Raw genomic sequence first — 15593 nt, 5'->3', positions numbered from 1 at the left:
TCTCGACTTGCTGGTGCTCCCCCGTCGGCGGTCAAGCGGCACGAGACCAGCCAGGCCGACCCGTATTGTGCGGAATCTACGCCTCCAGATCGTCGTCGACTCGTCGGACAGGCTCCCCGTGTCCCGATGCCCAGGCGGGCGGCGGCGGTTCTGGAACCGACAGGAACCGCGGCGTCCCCTCGCTGTGCCTCTGCATTATAATAAGTGACACGTCCTGAGTCCTGGCCAGGGCTCTCTCACACGGGCCCAGATCGACGTATTGAGTGTAGCAGTCTGCCGTGATCAACCTCGACGCAGCGCAGCCGCCAAGAAGCAACAGCGTCCCCTGCGTCTCCCCATCTGAAACCACCACACACACACAGTCGCGATGCTGTCCGTCGTCGGGCTGCTCTCCTTGATCAGAGAGCAGGAGCGGCGGTTTACCCTAGAGACGCTCGCCGTCACCTGTATCCTCGCGCCGCTCGTCTACATTCTCGTCAACGAGGTGATTCGCTACCATGCGCGCATAGGAGGCATGAAGGGGCCCAAGGGCCTGCCCGTGATTGGCAACCTTTGGGACATTCGAGTGAATGCGGCGGAAAAGTACCGCGAATGGGCTCGCAAGTTTGGCGATGTCTACCAGATCCAGCTGGGCAACATACCCGTCGTCGTGGTGAACTCGGCGGCGGCGGGGAGGTCTATTTTCGGCCAAAATGCGCAGGCCATGAGCTCGCGGCCTGAGTTTTACACGTTTCACAAGGTTGGTTGATTTTTTTTTTAAAAAATTTTTTAAATTTTTTTATTATTTTTATTATTTTTTTTCTTATTTTGCACAACCCTCCTGCCGCTTGCTCACAAACATCACAGGTTCTCTCCGACACGGCGGGCACCACCATCGGCACGTCGCCTTACAGCGACTCGTTGAAGCGGCGGCGCAAAGGTGCCGCGTCGGCGCTCAACAAGCCCTCGATCCAGATGTACATCTCGCACCTGGACATTGAGTCGCGCGACTTTGTGCGGGAGCTGTACGAGTACGGCGAGGCGGGCAAGACGCCGACGGACCCGATGCCCATGATCCAGCGGCTGTCGCTCTCGCTCGCGCTGACGCTCAACTGGGGCGTGCGGCTCAAGAGCCAAAAGGACAACCTGTTTGACGAGATCACGCACGTCGAGGAGGAGATTAGCCGGTTCCGGTCGACGACGGGCAACCTGCAGGACTTCATCCCGCTGCTGCGGCTCAACCCCATCAACATGCACTCGACCAAGGCCAAGGAGATGCGCAGCCGGCGCGACGTGTACCTGACCAACCTCAACAACGGGCTCGACGAGCGCATCGCCAACGGCACCTACAAGCCCTGCATCCAGGCCAACGTCATCCTGGACGAGGACGCCAAGCTCAACAAGGAGGAGCTCACGTCCATCAGCCTGACCATGCTGTCGGGCGGCCTGGACACGGTCACGACCCAGGTCGCCTGGTTCGTCGCCTTTTTGTCGCAGAACCCCGAGATCCAGGAGAGGGCCGTGGCCGAGATTCGCAAGTTTTACGACGACCAGACGCCCATGTGCGACGAAAACGACGACCAGAGGTGCGCCTACGTCGTCGCCCTGGTCAAGGAGTCGCTGCGGTACTTTACGGTGCTGCGCCTGGCGCTGCCGCGCGCGTCGACGAGGGACGTTTTGTACGGAGGATGCACCATCCCCAAGGGGTCGATTGTGTTTCTCAACGCGTGGGCCTGCAACATGGGTAAGTAGAATACCAACCTCTCTCTCATCACTGCCTGCCTGCTCACTCCCTCGCCCCCTGCAGACAACAAGGTCTGGCACGACCCCGACGTGTTCCGCCCCGAGCGGTGGTTCGAGCAGCCCGACGCGCCGCTCTTCACGTACGGCGTCGGCTACCGCATGTGCGCCGGCTCCCTGCTGGCCAACCGCGAGCTGTACCTCGTCTACATGCGGCTGCTCAACAGCTTCCGCATCGAGAAGCACGACACGGTCGACTGCCACCCCGTCACGGGCAACTCTGACCCGACGAGCCTGGTGGCCCTGCCGCACCGCTACCGCGCCCGCTTTGTGCCTCGCCACCCGGCCGCCCTGCGCAAGGCCATGGACGAGACGAGGGCCATGGGCGGCATGGACGAACTTGTTTCAGCCTGAGGCTGAGGGGGGCAAATGCCGCGTGAAACTGCCGTCTTTTACGGAACCCGCGAACCGTTCCATGCTAGGTACACTGTATGTAGTCTTGTGTGAATAATGCAACCGGCGCTTTTGCGACTGTAAAACAAGCTTAATTTGATCGACTGCTCGGCGCATTACGTGTGAATCCAGTGCATGATTTCTTTCTAATCCCATGTTTCGGCGTCGTGCGGTGAAATCCGGTGCGTTGGTGCCGGCACTTGCGCTGGTCTCAGTCTTGTCCGCACGGCATCAAACATTGAACCCGCCTCTCTCCACCCCCGACATCGACCCCAAACTTGGGCCGGTCTCGACAGGACTTGGGTGACAAGGTTACCCCAGAATGGCCAGGCGCTGCAAAGGCGTCAAGTGCCGCCTGGTCGGAACTGGCTGGCATTACCGTGACTCCAGCGTAAGGTCGGGCACCTCCAATGGGCAGTGTTTTGGTCTTGGTCCAATAATCTCCACGATGAGAAAGGGCGCAATCTCGATTGATACCGTATCTCCAGTCCCCCCAATCTACGGTGGACCCCGGGGCCTGGAGTAATCAATTGATACCAGACCGTAACCCATTCCTATCCTGTAACGGAAAGGCCCTGACTCCTCAGTCTTGTCGGAGCCGATGGTCCCCTGTGGAGCAGAAGTCGAGCAACTAGATAACAAACCCTCGTCCGGGCGGAAAACCCCAAAAAACACGTCGTCTTTGAATTTCACCCATCTAGTATGTATACCCGTGACGAAAAGAAAGCATCCGCCCCGGTATTCTGACACTCGACTCTCTAGATAGCAGCCTGAGGTCTACTGGATAGCCCTCGCAAGCATGGAGCACCGCACCGACGAAACCGACGTGCCGGGCACCGTATCTCTGGAAGATTGTAACGGCCCCCCCCTTCAAGCAAACATCTTGCCACTTATACACAGACGCAGACTAACGTGCTCTTAAAAACAAAAGTAAACAATGTCTCGGACAAGGTCGTCCTGCACCCGGTGCCGACGACGGACCCCAACGACCCGCTCAACTGGTCCTCCCTCCGAAAGACGGTCAACTACGGGCTGGTCCAGATCTACGTCCTCTTCACCTTTGTCCAGCTCGACATTGGCTTCACCGCGTGGAACCAGTACCAGGAGGAGCTGGGGCTGAGCGTCGGCACGCTCAACGGCGCCACGGCCCTCAACTACGCCGGCCTCGCCGTCGGCAGCTTCCTCTTCATCCCGCTCATGCACAAGTACGGCCGGCGCCCGCTGTACATTGTCAGCACGATGCTGCAGCTCGCGTCGTGCGTGTGGTTTGCCCGCGCCAATACCCAGGCAGACATGTGGCTGGCCAACCTGGTCTCGGGGCTCGGTGGCGCCGTCTGCGAGACCGTGGTGCAGGTCACCATCTGCGACATCTTCTTCATCCACCAGCACGCCGTTATGAATGCTGTTTATTTGCTGTTTACCAGCGTGGGCGCCTTTCTCGGCCCCGTCGCGGCAGGGTACATCGTCGACAGCCAGGGGTGGCGGTGGATGTGGTGGTGGTGCGTCATCTTTTTCGGCGTCAACCTCTTGCTTGTGGTCTTCTTCTTTGAAGAGTCCAAGTACGTCGGCGCCATTCAGGGGCAGCCGGTGGCGGACACGGCGTCGATCCGGGACGTGGTCAAGACGGACACGGACAGCCGGCACGTCGAGGAGAAGGCGTACAAGTCTGATTTCCGCATCAGCGAGGACGACGTCCAGCGGACCGAGTCCCGGAGCTACATTGACGGCAGTATCCCGATGAAGTCGTACCGCGAGCGCATGAGGTTGGTGACGCGCACTGACGAGTCGATCCTCCGGCACATGCACGAGCCGTTTCCGGTCCTGTTTACCTTTCCGGCGGTGGCGTTTACGGCCATTACGTACGGCAGCATGCTGGCCGTGTTTGCCATTCTGGTGTCGGTGCAGGCCATCTACCTCTTTAGCCCGCCGTACAACTTCTCGGCCGCCGGGGTCGGGCTCATGAACATTGCCCCGTTTGTGGGCACGATCCCCGGCGTCTTCATCGGCGGCACCCTCAACGACAAGTCTATTGTTTGGCTCTCGAGGAGGAACGGCGGCGTGTACGAGCCGGAGATGAGGCTCTGGCTGGCCCTGCCCTGCGCGATTGCCGGGCCGGCCGGCGTTCTCCTGCTGGGCGTGGGATTGGCAAATGTAGGCTGAGTGCTCTTTGCTTTGTGGGCATCTTTATTACTACGACTATAACCAGTCAATGCTAATCTACTGCTTTGCCAGGGCGTCGCGTGGCCGCTGCTCGCGGTTGGGTTTGGTCTTTTCGGCTTCACCCTGACTGTTGCTGGCAGTATTGCCTTGTCCTATGCCATGGACTGCTATCACGACGTAAGTAACTCGGCGTGTCTGCACTCGGGTGATGGGAACCGGGTGTTTTTTTTTTTTTTTTATAATATCGCCCTACCGTCGGATGACTGACTAACTGACTGCCTTTTGCCTCGCAGATTGTCGGCAGCTCCATGATCGGCATCATATTCACCCGAAACGTGCTGTCTGTCGTGGTCCTCTTCGCCCTCACCCCCTGGATCGAAAGCATGGGCCTGCAAAATGTTCACATCTTGGTCGCCGGCATCTTGGGTCTCATTCTCCTTATACCGGTGCTTCTTCTGAAATGGGGCAAGAAGGCGAGAGCGCGGTCTGCCAAAGCGTATCGAGCCATGGCAGCGCGTCAGTCAACGAGCAGGGAGCTGTAACCGGTTTCAGGGCCAAGAATCAATGGATGGATGGCACTCGCCCTAGACGCGCTGGGCGCCGACCTGGGGGGCAGCTTTACTAGACACGAGTCATTGTTCATTTCAATGTTGTGACAGAGTACGGCTAGTCGAAATAGAAACGCGCAGAGTGTGGTGTCCGAAAAGCCTGAGCGCCCGACGTGGCCATGTTGGTACATACATGTGTCAAGTATACATGTGTATGCATCGTGATGTCTGGTGGTGTCTGGTCCTTGGTCACAACCGACAAGCACTTGACGACGCATCAATTGATTTGCCATCTCGATTCGTACACTCCTGCCTCCTTGTCTCTTGACCAAACACCGGTCCAATGAAATCTGCGCCTTATCCCCACGTAATCGTTTGCATTGAGCCCGACAACGGGGGCAGGGTTGCGATAGCGTCCGTCCTTCGGAACCGCCAACATTGAATTCCGCACCAGACATCTTGGCTCTCAATGCTTGGCATTATTCAGCGGCTGTACATATGTACCCATTCTGCGTGCGACTCTCCCCGGTGGCGCAGATGCTTACCCCCTCAATTGCTTATTTGCTCCCGGTCGTTCTTAACGGGGCCCTTCGCAGACGAGCACAGCCGTCCTCATCTCGCTCTCGGGGCTCAAGGTCAGCGATGCATTAATGTGGCAGAGATAAACCCCAGGCACACCATCATCACCGGCCAATCAATACCCAGCTCATCCTGCTCCGGGCTGATTTTCCAGTGCGGCATACGTACTCGACCTCGCCATGGCTGGCACAGACAAGCGCGGGCGCGACAGGATTCGCAACATCCTCCCAGACATCTACCTGGGACGATGGCCAACCGGACGCCTCAACTCCATCACCGACGTCCCCGGCGTCCTCGTGCATACACAGTCGATTGAGCCGGATGACCATGTTCACACGGGCGTCACCACCATATTGCCGCGGCCAGACTGGCACGAGTACTCGAGCTTTGCCGGCGTCTTCCGCTTCAACGGCTGCGGCGAGATGACGGGCTCGCACTGGCTCAACGAGACCGGCCTGCTCTGCTCCCCCATCATCATCACGGCCACGTCCTCTGTCGGCGAGGGCTACCGCGGCGTCACCGAGTATGTCTACCGCCACCACCGCCGAGAAGGCGGCGAGGTAGACCTCTTTTTGCTGCCCGTCATTGCCGAGACGTACGACGGCTTCCTGAGCGACCCGGCGCGGTTTGCCGTGACGCCCGAGCACGTCATGCAGGGGATCCAGAGCGCCACCGCCGACGCCGTGCCCGAGGGCAACACCGGCGGCGGCACGGGCATGATATGCCACCGCTTCAAGGGCGGCACGGGGTCCAGCAGTCGCGTCGTCAAGGGCTACGGCGCCGACGGCAACGGGGTCGACTACACCGTCGGCGTCCTCGTCCAGGCCAACTACGGCCTCGCCGAGACGCTTTGCATCGGCGGCGTGCCCGTCGGCCGCATCCTGCAGAGAGAGGGCAAGCTGGCTGCCAAGCCGGCCGACGCGCCGGAGCCACGCAAGGACGGCAGCATCATCATCATAGTGTCTACGGACGCGCCTCTCATCCCTATCCAGCTGCAGAGGCTTGCTCGACGTGCCACTGTTGGTCTGGGCAAGGTCGGCGGCTATGGAAACAACAATTCCGGAGACATCTTTCTGGCCTTTTCGACCGCGAACAAGGTCCCCGTTGGTGATGTGTCCATGCAGTCCAAGCCTGGGTTCAACGACTTCACGCCGGCGGAGCGCGTGGTAAGCATGTCGGACAATGACACCATGAACGGGCTGTTTGAGGCGGCTGCCGATGCGGCCGAGGAGGCTATTTACAATGCCATGTTCATGGCGGAGTCGATGACGGGGTACAAGGGCAGACATGTACCGGCTTTGGATCTGGATGATGTAAGGAGAATTGTAGAGAAGAGGCTGTGAGGGGTTTTCCCACGCTTAAAAGTACTATTAGAGTGATGGAGAAAAAAAGAGGTTCCTCGTACCAATTGCGTGAAATGGTTGCAGTGGCACTGTGACAGTGAGGGTAGATTGAAGGAACTCTTTTTGGTAAAAGAGGTCTAAGTACACCAAAAAAATACCTTGCGATAGACACTCGACTTTAACAGTACAAGCAGCGGGGGTCATCGTTGCGATATATGCGGTTCCTTGGTGTACTCGTCTTTATCACAGTGGTAGGCAAGTAGTATTTGATCAGACCAAAGCACTGAGCTATTGCGCACTAGACCATGATGAACGACAGTGAATGCGAGTTTATGGCGGCTCATCGAATGAAATTGAGGTGTAAAAATATGCTATAACATACTATCAGTTTATACTTGCTGATGGGCAAACACGTTTCGGGATGGCCTTGGGCTATATTTTGCAGCCTCCCGAAAGCAGGAATACAGATACTACCTGCTCAGTTCATGAGTCATCTGTACTCTCTTGGAAACTTGCATCTTTCAACGTCCGTAATCAGGTGGGAATTAACGGGAGCTTTGAGACTCAAAACTCGGTAAACCTTGATGTTTGTATCAGACAAAGCTAAACAGGAACATATTCATTGATACGCCCCACCCCTGAATGAATCATTTATCCTTTAGCTAGAGACTGGCCATGCGTTGAACAACGTTGATATGATGAGTCAAGGAGGGCCTGTCGACATGTTCATTGATCTCATGATGTGACAAGGGTTCAGTTATGAAGGCTTGGAGCGATAAAGGGCTCAATTCAATAATAATCTCGTAGGATGTCAAAGGTCCTGAGTTACTACAAGGAAGGAAGAGAGGGGTGACCGCCTTATATACATGAAAGGAACGCCCGGGCCTAGGGTCCTTGCCCGGGCACGTGTTCTAGCCGTGTAACCAACAAGTCCTATATCGGCGTGAAGCCCCTTTGTTGGCCTTCACGATCCGTTGGGCCTTTTCCGTGTAACACATGACGCCATGCCAAAGGGCGAGTAAGCTGCAGAGAAAGGAGCGCCGAGTACTAGTGGCCAAGATGCATGGCTTCGGCGCTGGCCATGGTATTTCGTAATACAAGAGGCGGCACCGACCATGGAGAGCCCCATCAATGGAGACTACGACATGATACAAAATCGGTTGCTATCTCGTGTGCTAACAAGCTAGGCTATGCGATATCCTCCCCCTTACTAAACTTGTGCGAATGCGAATTCAAGTCACGCCAGCACGGTCTTGGGCTACAACATGAATATGCTGATAAGTGACATGTCTGGACGAGAGTGCGTGTACATTTGTGCCATGACGCACTAAATAGGCAGACCAGTTTGACAGGATGGTTGTGACTAGGAGAACCCGGCAGACTCTGAATCGCTCCGCAGCTTCAACAAGCGCAGCAGGCCATGAGAGACGACGGCTTGATGGCAACTTGTTTCCACGCCCAGATTGTGAGTTCCCCGCATCCCTTCACCACACGGCGCCGTGCACCGTCCATCAATACGGGCTTATCCTGATATACAAACCCGGAAGCAGCTCTATCGTGCGGTCCGGAGAACCGAGTAAAATGACTTCATGAATAGCAAACTCATTGCCCCTGAGCAAGACGACACTGCCCCGAGAAGTGGACGTTTTGGACGGGACACCAAACCTCCAGAGATTAATGGGCACTTTAGGCTCGTGAATCGCGTGGTACACTTGGCCGAGAACCTTTTGCTCGCCAGCGGGAACCACGACACGAATCGCCGAGATGCCACGCGCACCACACGGATGCCGAGTCCGCAATGGATCCTGCTCGTACGGGACGCGAAGATGTCGCGGCGTCCTGTCGAAGCACCAAAAGGGTAGCTTGCCCGGCTGCACGGCGCTGCCGCCGTCGTGCTGCGCCGTAGCCACCGCCCACTTGAGGACGGTGCCGTCGTCCCTCGTCCGGCCGCCCGGCTCCGGGGGGCCGTAGTGGATGGAGGCGCCGGCGCGGCGGACGCGCTCTCTCACGGCTTCGAATTGTTCCTCGTGGCCGAGCGTGTAGGCCCAGTCAATGACGGTGTTTTCCTTTTCCCGGCCCCAGCGGTGGTTCTTTCGGAGCTCGGGATCGAGGCCGTCGACGAATGCAATGAGCTCAATGTAGAAGCCGTCCTCGAAGAGAATGAGTTTGTTGGTTGTGGCTCCGTCGGCATGCGTTCCGCCGGGGGAAATGACGAGGACATGCTGGAGTCGGCTTGGTAGTTGTACGAGTGTCGCGTGAGACACGAGGACTACCACGTGGTCCAGCAGCGGTCCGGAGACGGTCTCGTTGCCCATTTGCGTGGTGATTGGAGAAGTCGGGTATTGAATGGAAGATGCTAGCTCGTCAAGTCTGGGACTCCGGGCATTGGCGCTGTGGTCCGGTGTTGTACTCCTAGGTGTGGCGAGGTGTGACAAGGTGTGACGAGGTGTGACAAGGTGTGACAAAGGCTCACTGAGGGGTTGTGAATAGCTTCAAATTCAGCCAACAATTGCATCCATCTTTGGGTTTTTAAAGTCCGTGGTTTTTTTTTTTGAATCTAGGTCCTGATTTATTACCCTTATATATACACCATGTCCTATATGTGTGTAACCTGACCTAGGTGACTGAGGCATTTAGGTCATCGCTGCCTTGGGTATCTACCTTGTATCCCCCGACTCATCTCCCTGACCAGTAGTCACCTTGTGTGTCGTGGCGATGCACTCTTTATGCACCCTGTATTGCGTTGGGCGTCGGGTGCTATGGGTAATCCGCCGGATTAGGAAGGCCTTGGCATTTATCCTATTGACACAAGGGCAGGGTAAATGGGCTTGGAATGTGTGTGCAAATGTCAATTCAATAATCGATTTTGAGTTGTCAAAGGTCCTTGATTATCCAGGAGGCCTTGAGGGACCGGCGGTCTCTATAAACCCTAACCCTAACCTGCACGTGAGGCAGCCCTCGCTCGGGGTCCGACGGCGGGCTCTCGTGATACCTTCCTTTTTTGTTCAATGTTGTCCTTTGCCGTCGATGTGACACGAGGCGGGGTTCGGAGCACGTCATGGATCCATGTCCTGCCTTACCGACCTGAACATTCCCAGAGGAGTCTTCCATCGGCATTCCTGTCATGCGCGGCAGGACTGGCATCTGGCTGTCGTGGCTGTGGTGAACCGAAAGCTGCCGTTGCGTGGATAGGGCCATGACCGGGCGAAAAACGGCTGGGACCATGGAGAGTTCTTGTGGCTTGCTTTCGCCCGCGGCCTTGTCCAAAAACATCACATTGAAGGATCCATGAACCACAACATGGCCACTATTGATCGTGCATACTTGGGCCCTGATAACGCATGGCCCCTGGCAAGAATGGCAAAAAGACATGACGGCAGCCAAATACCTCCAACACCAACCCGTGTACGATGCCACCAAGAGAGGGAAAGAGACGACATCTGGAGGCAGAGTTCCCGCTCGGCCGGCGACATCATTCTTTCCGTGATGGTGCTAGCCAACGCCATTTGCGCCATTGCCTCGTTGGGGGAAACTTTATCGAGGGAACACGGGAACTGCTTCTGCAGTGGCGACATACTCCAAGGTTGACTGATTCTTGATTTTTTTCTTCTTCAACCAGCAAAATCGGAAGCAAGATGCTACGAATAGTATATCTTGCGACAGATCTGGCCAGCCGGGTGTCGCGACAGCTCCTGATGCCGCGGGCGGCCAACGACGACATCCTCCCCCCTCTCAAGTTCAACGACAATGGCACGTTCCAGATGTCCATCTTCTCAGACATGCATTTCGGGCAGTGTAAGCGCCGACAGCAACGGTTCCATGACAGCCGCTTCAATTGTCGCTAACCCGGCCCATCTCGTCACTAGCTGAGTCCAGCACCGGTCCGGCCCAAGACCGCAACACGGTTCGCGTCATTGGCGATGTTCTCGACTTTGACCGTCCCGACCTCGTCGTTTTGAACGGCGACTTGATCAACGGCGACACCACCCACAGCCACAACAGCACGCACTACATTGACCAAATCGTCGCCCCCATGGTGCGCAGGAACCTCACATGGGCTTCCACGTACGGAAACCACGATCACAGCTCCTCCGCGGACAGCGGCGACATTCTCAAGCGGGAGCAGATGTGGCCCGGGGCGCGAACGCGCAACATGGTGACGGCCAAGGACGCCGGAACCACAAACTACCACCTCCCCGTGTACTCGGCAGCCTGTGCCCGAGACGGCTGCGCCCCCGAGCTCATCCTGTGGTTCTTCGACAGCCGCGGAGGCTACTACTTCCAAGGCGCCGCGCAGGCCAACTGGGTGCACGCCAGCGTCGTCGCCTGGTTCCGCGAAACCAATGCCCTCTTGACGAAAAAGCACCAAAGGGTCATTCCCTCGCTCGCCTTTGTCCACATCCCCATCCACGCGACGTGGGAGATACAAACCCGTGTCAAGCCAAGGCGTCACTACCAGCCGGGCATCGACGACAAGCTGGCGGTCGCGCAGCAAGGCGAGGGCTGGTGCCGCAACAACACCCAGCGCGCGACGTGCGACTACGGCGGGCAGGACGAGCCCTTTATGCAGGCTCTGGTCGATGTTCCGGGCCTCATGGGGCTCTTTTACGGCCACGACCACGGCAAGACCTGGTGCCACCGGTGGGATTCCCGCCTGCCGGGGATGGATGTCGTCGGCAACGGGCTCAGCCTGTGCTACGGCCAGCACTCGGGGTACGGGGGGTACGGCGACTGGATCCGCGGCGCGAGGCAGATTGTCGTGAGGCGGGACAAGCTTGCCGACTTGGCTGTCGAGACGTATGTGCGCCTCGAGTCGGGGGCTGTTGTCGGTGCCGTGACGCTGAACTCGACGTTTAACAGCGACTGTGACCGTTACCCGCCTACCCCGAATCAATTCACGTATGTGGACAAGACTGTCAATGGGCGTGTCAAGGTGTTTCGATCTGAATCGACGAGGTTGGGCGGTTGGGATGCGTGGGCGTATGGTTATTACGCCGTGGCGTGGGCAGTCTTTTGGCATGTACTCTTTTGAGCGGGACGAAGTTGGGCAACTTGGGCAAGGAAGCGTTGTGTCTGGTGGCACAAGTGCTGTAGCCTATACGAGCATCACTTGTGTTGTATTTGTTATAATTTGAGGCAGATAAAGCCATGCCTTGGTTGTCTGCGCGTGCAAGGTGCATATGCGTCTTGAAGCATCTCGACCGCAGGCCGCGCCGAGGGCGAGTGTAAACCAGGCCAAGATTGGGCTCAGGCCTTGCTCCAACCTCAAGCCACGATGCATTGTCTTCTCACTCCTTTAACTACGGGCTCTTGGTGCGAAACGTGTGCCAGATATAATGCATAGTAAATGTTTGTTTTGGGGTAAATTCCGTCATGCAATCGCTTCCTCACATTAGATGTTCGCTTCGAGTACAAGCAATGCGGTTGGACTTACTCGTAGGAATACCCCATGTAATTATGGATGGGATCGAGACCCGGTGAGAATCGACAAGTGTCTTGCGACTCGTCATAAGTATAAGTAGCCTTTTCTTGGGCGGGAGTGTCGGGAATATGGTCGCCCTGCCCATCACAGCCCCCTTCAAATGTGTGCAATAGTCCCAGCCAGTGACCGGCCTCGTGCACAGCTGATTTCCCCTGGTTATATCCAGCGGTAGCGCTGCCAGGAAGAGTCGTAGGGCTTACGAAGCAGCCATCGGAAGACAAGGGGACCGATTGGTCTATAAAGAGGTTGTCAAAGGATACGCACGCGCCGATTCCTAGGCTTTTGCTGGGGAATTTGGGAACAATTAAATTGAGAGTTTTGGCATCACCCCTGTGGTATCTTGCAATCATGGAGGCGCGATCTTGGTTATTTTGTATAGTAGCGTGGAAGGCATCGTTCCAAAATAGAACATTTCGCATCGTGAATGAGATATAAGATGGGCGAAAAGCGTTATTTAACGCATCGAGTTGTTTCTTGGCCACCTTTCTAAGCTGCAATGGGATGAGTATTCCTCCTGCAACAAGATGAATCACAACATACGAGCTTTTTGGGAGCACCGTCGTCTGGTGCCACAAAGTGCATGTACAAGTCAATGCTAATTGGTTGGAGTGCCTCATTTTGCCGCTTCTCCATCAAGGAACTGCTATTGATGGCAAGAGTCGAAGTTTCTGTACTGCAACGCAAGATTCCATCGTTGTCTAGACTGTCTTGAGCTGCTGCCACAAGAATGAGCGCCAGGGGTATTGAAATGATGAAGTGCATATTTGATAAAGAAAAAATTCTTGTAATACAGACGGCTGGTTGTAAGAATCAAAGGTCAAGGTTAGATGTACGGTGACAACAAATTGTACGGACAAGTTGTTCTTGGAATAGCTTTATGGAGGCCATGCAGGGGCCCATGCCCTAGGGTTAACACCTCTCCACGTTGTGACCCTCGGCACCGGACATTTTTTGAAATCTCTGACTCGGTTTGAGCTCGCTTGATGTATTTTCAGTTCATGTAGTTTCAATTTGTACAAAATAGAAAGCTGGGGTACATGCAGCCTGACTTCGTCTGGTACGTGTGGGCCATGTGAGAATCAGACTGAACAAAACACTTGTTTGCAGGAACTTGGCAAACATGCTCATCATTTGACATGTGTCATGGTTTTGAGATGATCCGAAGGCATCTGGAGTTAAGCGGCTTTGCCCTTGGGTCAGCAGCAAGGGTTGCCTGATGATTGCCGTTGCCCACCGCCACATCCACAACTGTTGTTGAAATAGTGTGACGTTATAAGACTTGTAATTAACAAAGCTTCTTGACAAAATTCTTGTCCTTGTTTCTAGTTATGTACATGGGGTTAATGGCACGCTATTTCATACCAAAAGGCTGCCTTTGCTCCGAATATGTGTTTCGGCCAAGCTCGCTCACGACGATACACCAGCACTACTTTCCCAAACTCGCATTAACTTAGATGGTCTGGCGGAATAGTCGTCTCTACTACATACCAGGAGAGTTTAATATACAATCAATGCCCGTGTCTAGTCCGAGGACGGGGGAATATTATTTAGAGAATTGATGCACTGGCATAAGTTTTATCAAGTCTAATTGCTTATAATTTTCTTGTCAGCAGACCTTGAATTCTACCACGACGCCACAAGTACATGGATTAGATCACTTTTTTTTCAACATGGGAACTCTCTCTGTAACTGCTTTAATAGCATCTAATAACTGTATTCGTCGCATGTGTACTTATTGATTTTGCCTTAGCTTCCGCATAATAACAACATGATTACATACTAAGGCGATGAAAGAACGTAAAGAGCGGCGAAAAAAATCGTCACACAAACGTGAGCCAACTCAGCATCTTCATATAACACAAGAACAGGCGGCTTTTGAATACTTCTTAAAGATAAGAAAATAAGAGGTATGTACTATGTATAGTGGTTATAAGATGCACTCTGCTAAGAGGGAAGAGAGCTGATTGCAATGACAAGGAGTGACGAAGAAGCAGGTTAGTTATATCGCGTAAGCTGGAGACGAATTACGCTTGCATCGTGTGCTGTACGCTCCTTTTATAAGCTATTAGGGAAAAGAGTGACTCTGCCTTTACTGGAAAGTACCTATGTACCAATAAAAAGTTTTAAGAGAATTAGAATTAATAAAAGTCATGCCTAGGTAAGAGTCGTGTCCGTGTATCAATTCCCTTCTCCTATACTCTGTATGGCATTTCAACATGCAGGCCTCTAGGGTATTTAAGCGGTTCAGAGCAATTACCGCGGCCGGACCGTTCAAAGACACTCGAATAGAAGCACCGCGTTCGTAAGCCCATCGCAAGTCATGCATCTTTACATCCATCCATTTCATCTACCAATGTTTCCGCATCATGTGGATACACCATATTCACGGGTTTAAACTCTAGCAGCAACAGGTCCCGAACTGTGGCTGCGGCAATAAGACTCGTCAAGATGCAGAACCTCCAATGGCCGCAACGATAGGTGCTGGAATACAAGACATGGACCAGTGGTGTTTTCAACGCTGCGGCTGCCCAAGGAGCAGGAGTAGTCGGTGGCACAAACCAAAATGTTGGCTTCACGGGATGGGCTACGGCTGGTGGGCATGGCCGGCTTGCAAGTAAGTTTGGCGAAGGTGCTGACAATATTCTCGAGGCGTCGGTAATCACACGGTTGGGACATGTGACAGAAAATCAACATCAGTATTCTGATCTCTTCTGGGCCATTCGATGAGGACCTGGCGGCACGTTCGGCGTCATCGTCCAGCTGACGGTGACGGACACAGTCCCAGAACGCCGAAAACCGCCTCCAAGAACTCGTACATAGAATCTGCGCAGGCGACTTTTCGGACAATTAACGTCTTGACGGAGAATGGTAGTTTTTCTTCTTGCTGGTATCGGTTGGTCGCCGAGTTACATGCCTACCTTCCCGATTTGAAGAGGCATACTCCGCGCACCACCCTCTCACGAGAAGCTTAGTTTCTACGGCCTCTTTTTCTTATACAACAAGCCCAACAGTACAGCAGAGAGACTCACCGAGCCATTCATCTCGCATCTGGAGGCAGCCAATTCAATGGCAAAGTTCACCTCAAACATCTGGTGGGCGCCGGCTTGTTTCAGTGTCTATGAGGATCCAGTAAAATAGCACTATTATTTTTACGTACGAATGTAACGTTTCGCAGATTATTTCCACCACCTTCCCAGTTAGATTCATTCAACCTCACATTCACTGAAAGTAACAAGATAAGACGGGGAACTGGAACAAGAGGCTAACTGCGGGACTAGTAGGCAGACGGTAGGTCGATCAAAAGAGGGG

At 54.7% G+C, this 15593-nt stretch overlaps 6 protein-coding genes across 6 annotated transcripts; 4 read left to right on the top strand and 2 right to left on the bottom strand.

The window, feature by feature from the left end:
* Positions 1-367: 367 nt before the first annotated feature.
* On the top strand, positions 368-2133 carry MAA_06936 (Cytochrome P450 CYP504J1; the record flags this gene model as incomplete). Its single annotated transcript, XM_007824934.1, has 3 exons — positions 368-739; positions 847-1723; positions 1787-2133. 3 exons carry the CDS (start codon positions 368-370, stop codon positions 2131-2133), a joined length of 1596 nt encoding a protein of 531 aa, XP_007823125.1.
* Positions 2134-2971: 838 nt separating this feature from the next.
* On the top strand, positions 2972-4874 carry MAA_06935 (Major facilitator superfamily transporter; the record flags this gene model as incomplete). Its single annotated transcript, XM_007824933.1, has 4 exons — positions 2972-3010; positions 3079-4323; positions 4405-4509; positions 4626-4874. The coding sequence occupies 4 exons, from the start codon at positions 2972-2974 to the stop codon at positions 4872-4874; spliced, it is 1638 nt and encodes a 545-aa protein (XP_007823124.1).
* A 764-nt stretch (positions 4875-5638) lies between these two features.
* On the top strand, positions 5639-6802 carry MAA_06934 (peptidase family T4 protein; the record flags this gene model as incomplete). The annotated part of the gene is made up of 1 exon (XM_007824932.1): positions 5639-6802. One exon carries the CDS (start codon positions 5639-5641, stop codon positions 6800-6802), a length of 1164 nt encoding a protein of 387 aa, XP_007823123.1.
* A 1511-nt stretch (positions 6803-8313) lies between these two features.
* On the bottom strand, positions 8314-9117 carry MAA_06933 (glyoxalase; the record flags this gene model as incomplete). Its single annotated transcript, XM_007824931.1, has 1 exon — positions 8314-9117. The coding sequence occupies one exon, from the start codon at positions 9115-9117 to the stop codon at positions 8314-8316; it is 804 nt and encodes a 267-aa protein (XP_007823122.1).
* Positions 9118-10437: 1320 nt separating this feature from the next.
* On the top strand, positions 10438-11834 carry MAA_06932 (Metallophosphoesterase; the record flags this gene model as incomplete). The annotated part of the gene is made up of 2 exons (XM_007824930.1): positions 10438-10597; positions 10669-11834. The coding sequence occupies 2 exons, from the start codon at positions 10438-10440 to the stop codon at positions 11832-11834; spliced, it is 1326 nt and encodes a 441-aa protein (XP_007823121.1).
* Positions 11835-12232: 398 nt separating this feature from the next.
* MAA_06931 (metalloprotease 1) lies at positions 12233-13046 on the bottom strand (the record flags this gene model as incomplete). Its single annotated transcript, XM_007824929.1, has 2 exons — positions 12233-12775; positions 12825-13046. The coding sequence occupies 2 exons, from the start codon at positions 13044-13046 to the stop codon at positions 12233-12235; spliced, it is 765 nt and encodes a 254-aa protein (XP_007823120.1).
* Positions 13047-15593: the final 2547 nt, after the last annotated feature.

This window comes from Metarhizium robertsii, assembly GCF_000187425.2.
Source record: "Metarhizium robertsii ARSEF 23 chromosome Unknown MAA_Scf_5, whole genome shotgun sequence".
Classification (NCBI taxonomy): Eukaryota; Fungi; Ascomycota; class Sordariomycetes; order Hypocreales; family Clavicipitaceae; genus Metarhizium; species Metarhizium robertsii.
The sequence above is the reverse complement of the archived record's forward strand: the minus strand, read 5'-3'. Positions and strand labels throughout refer to the sequence as shown.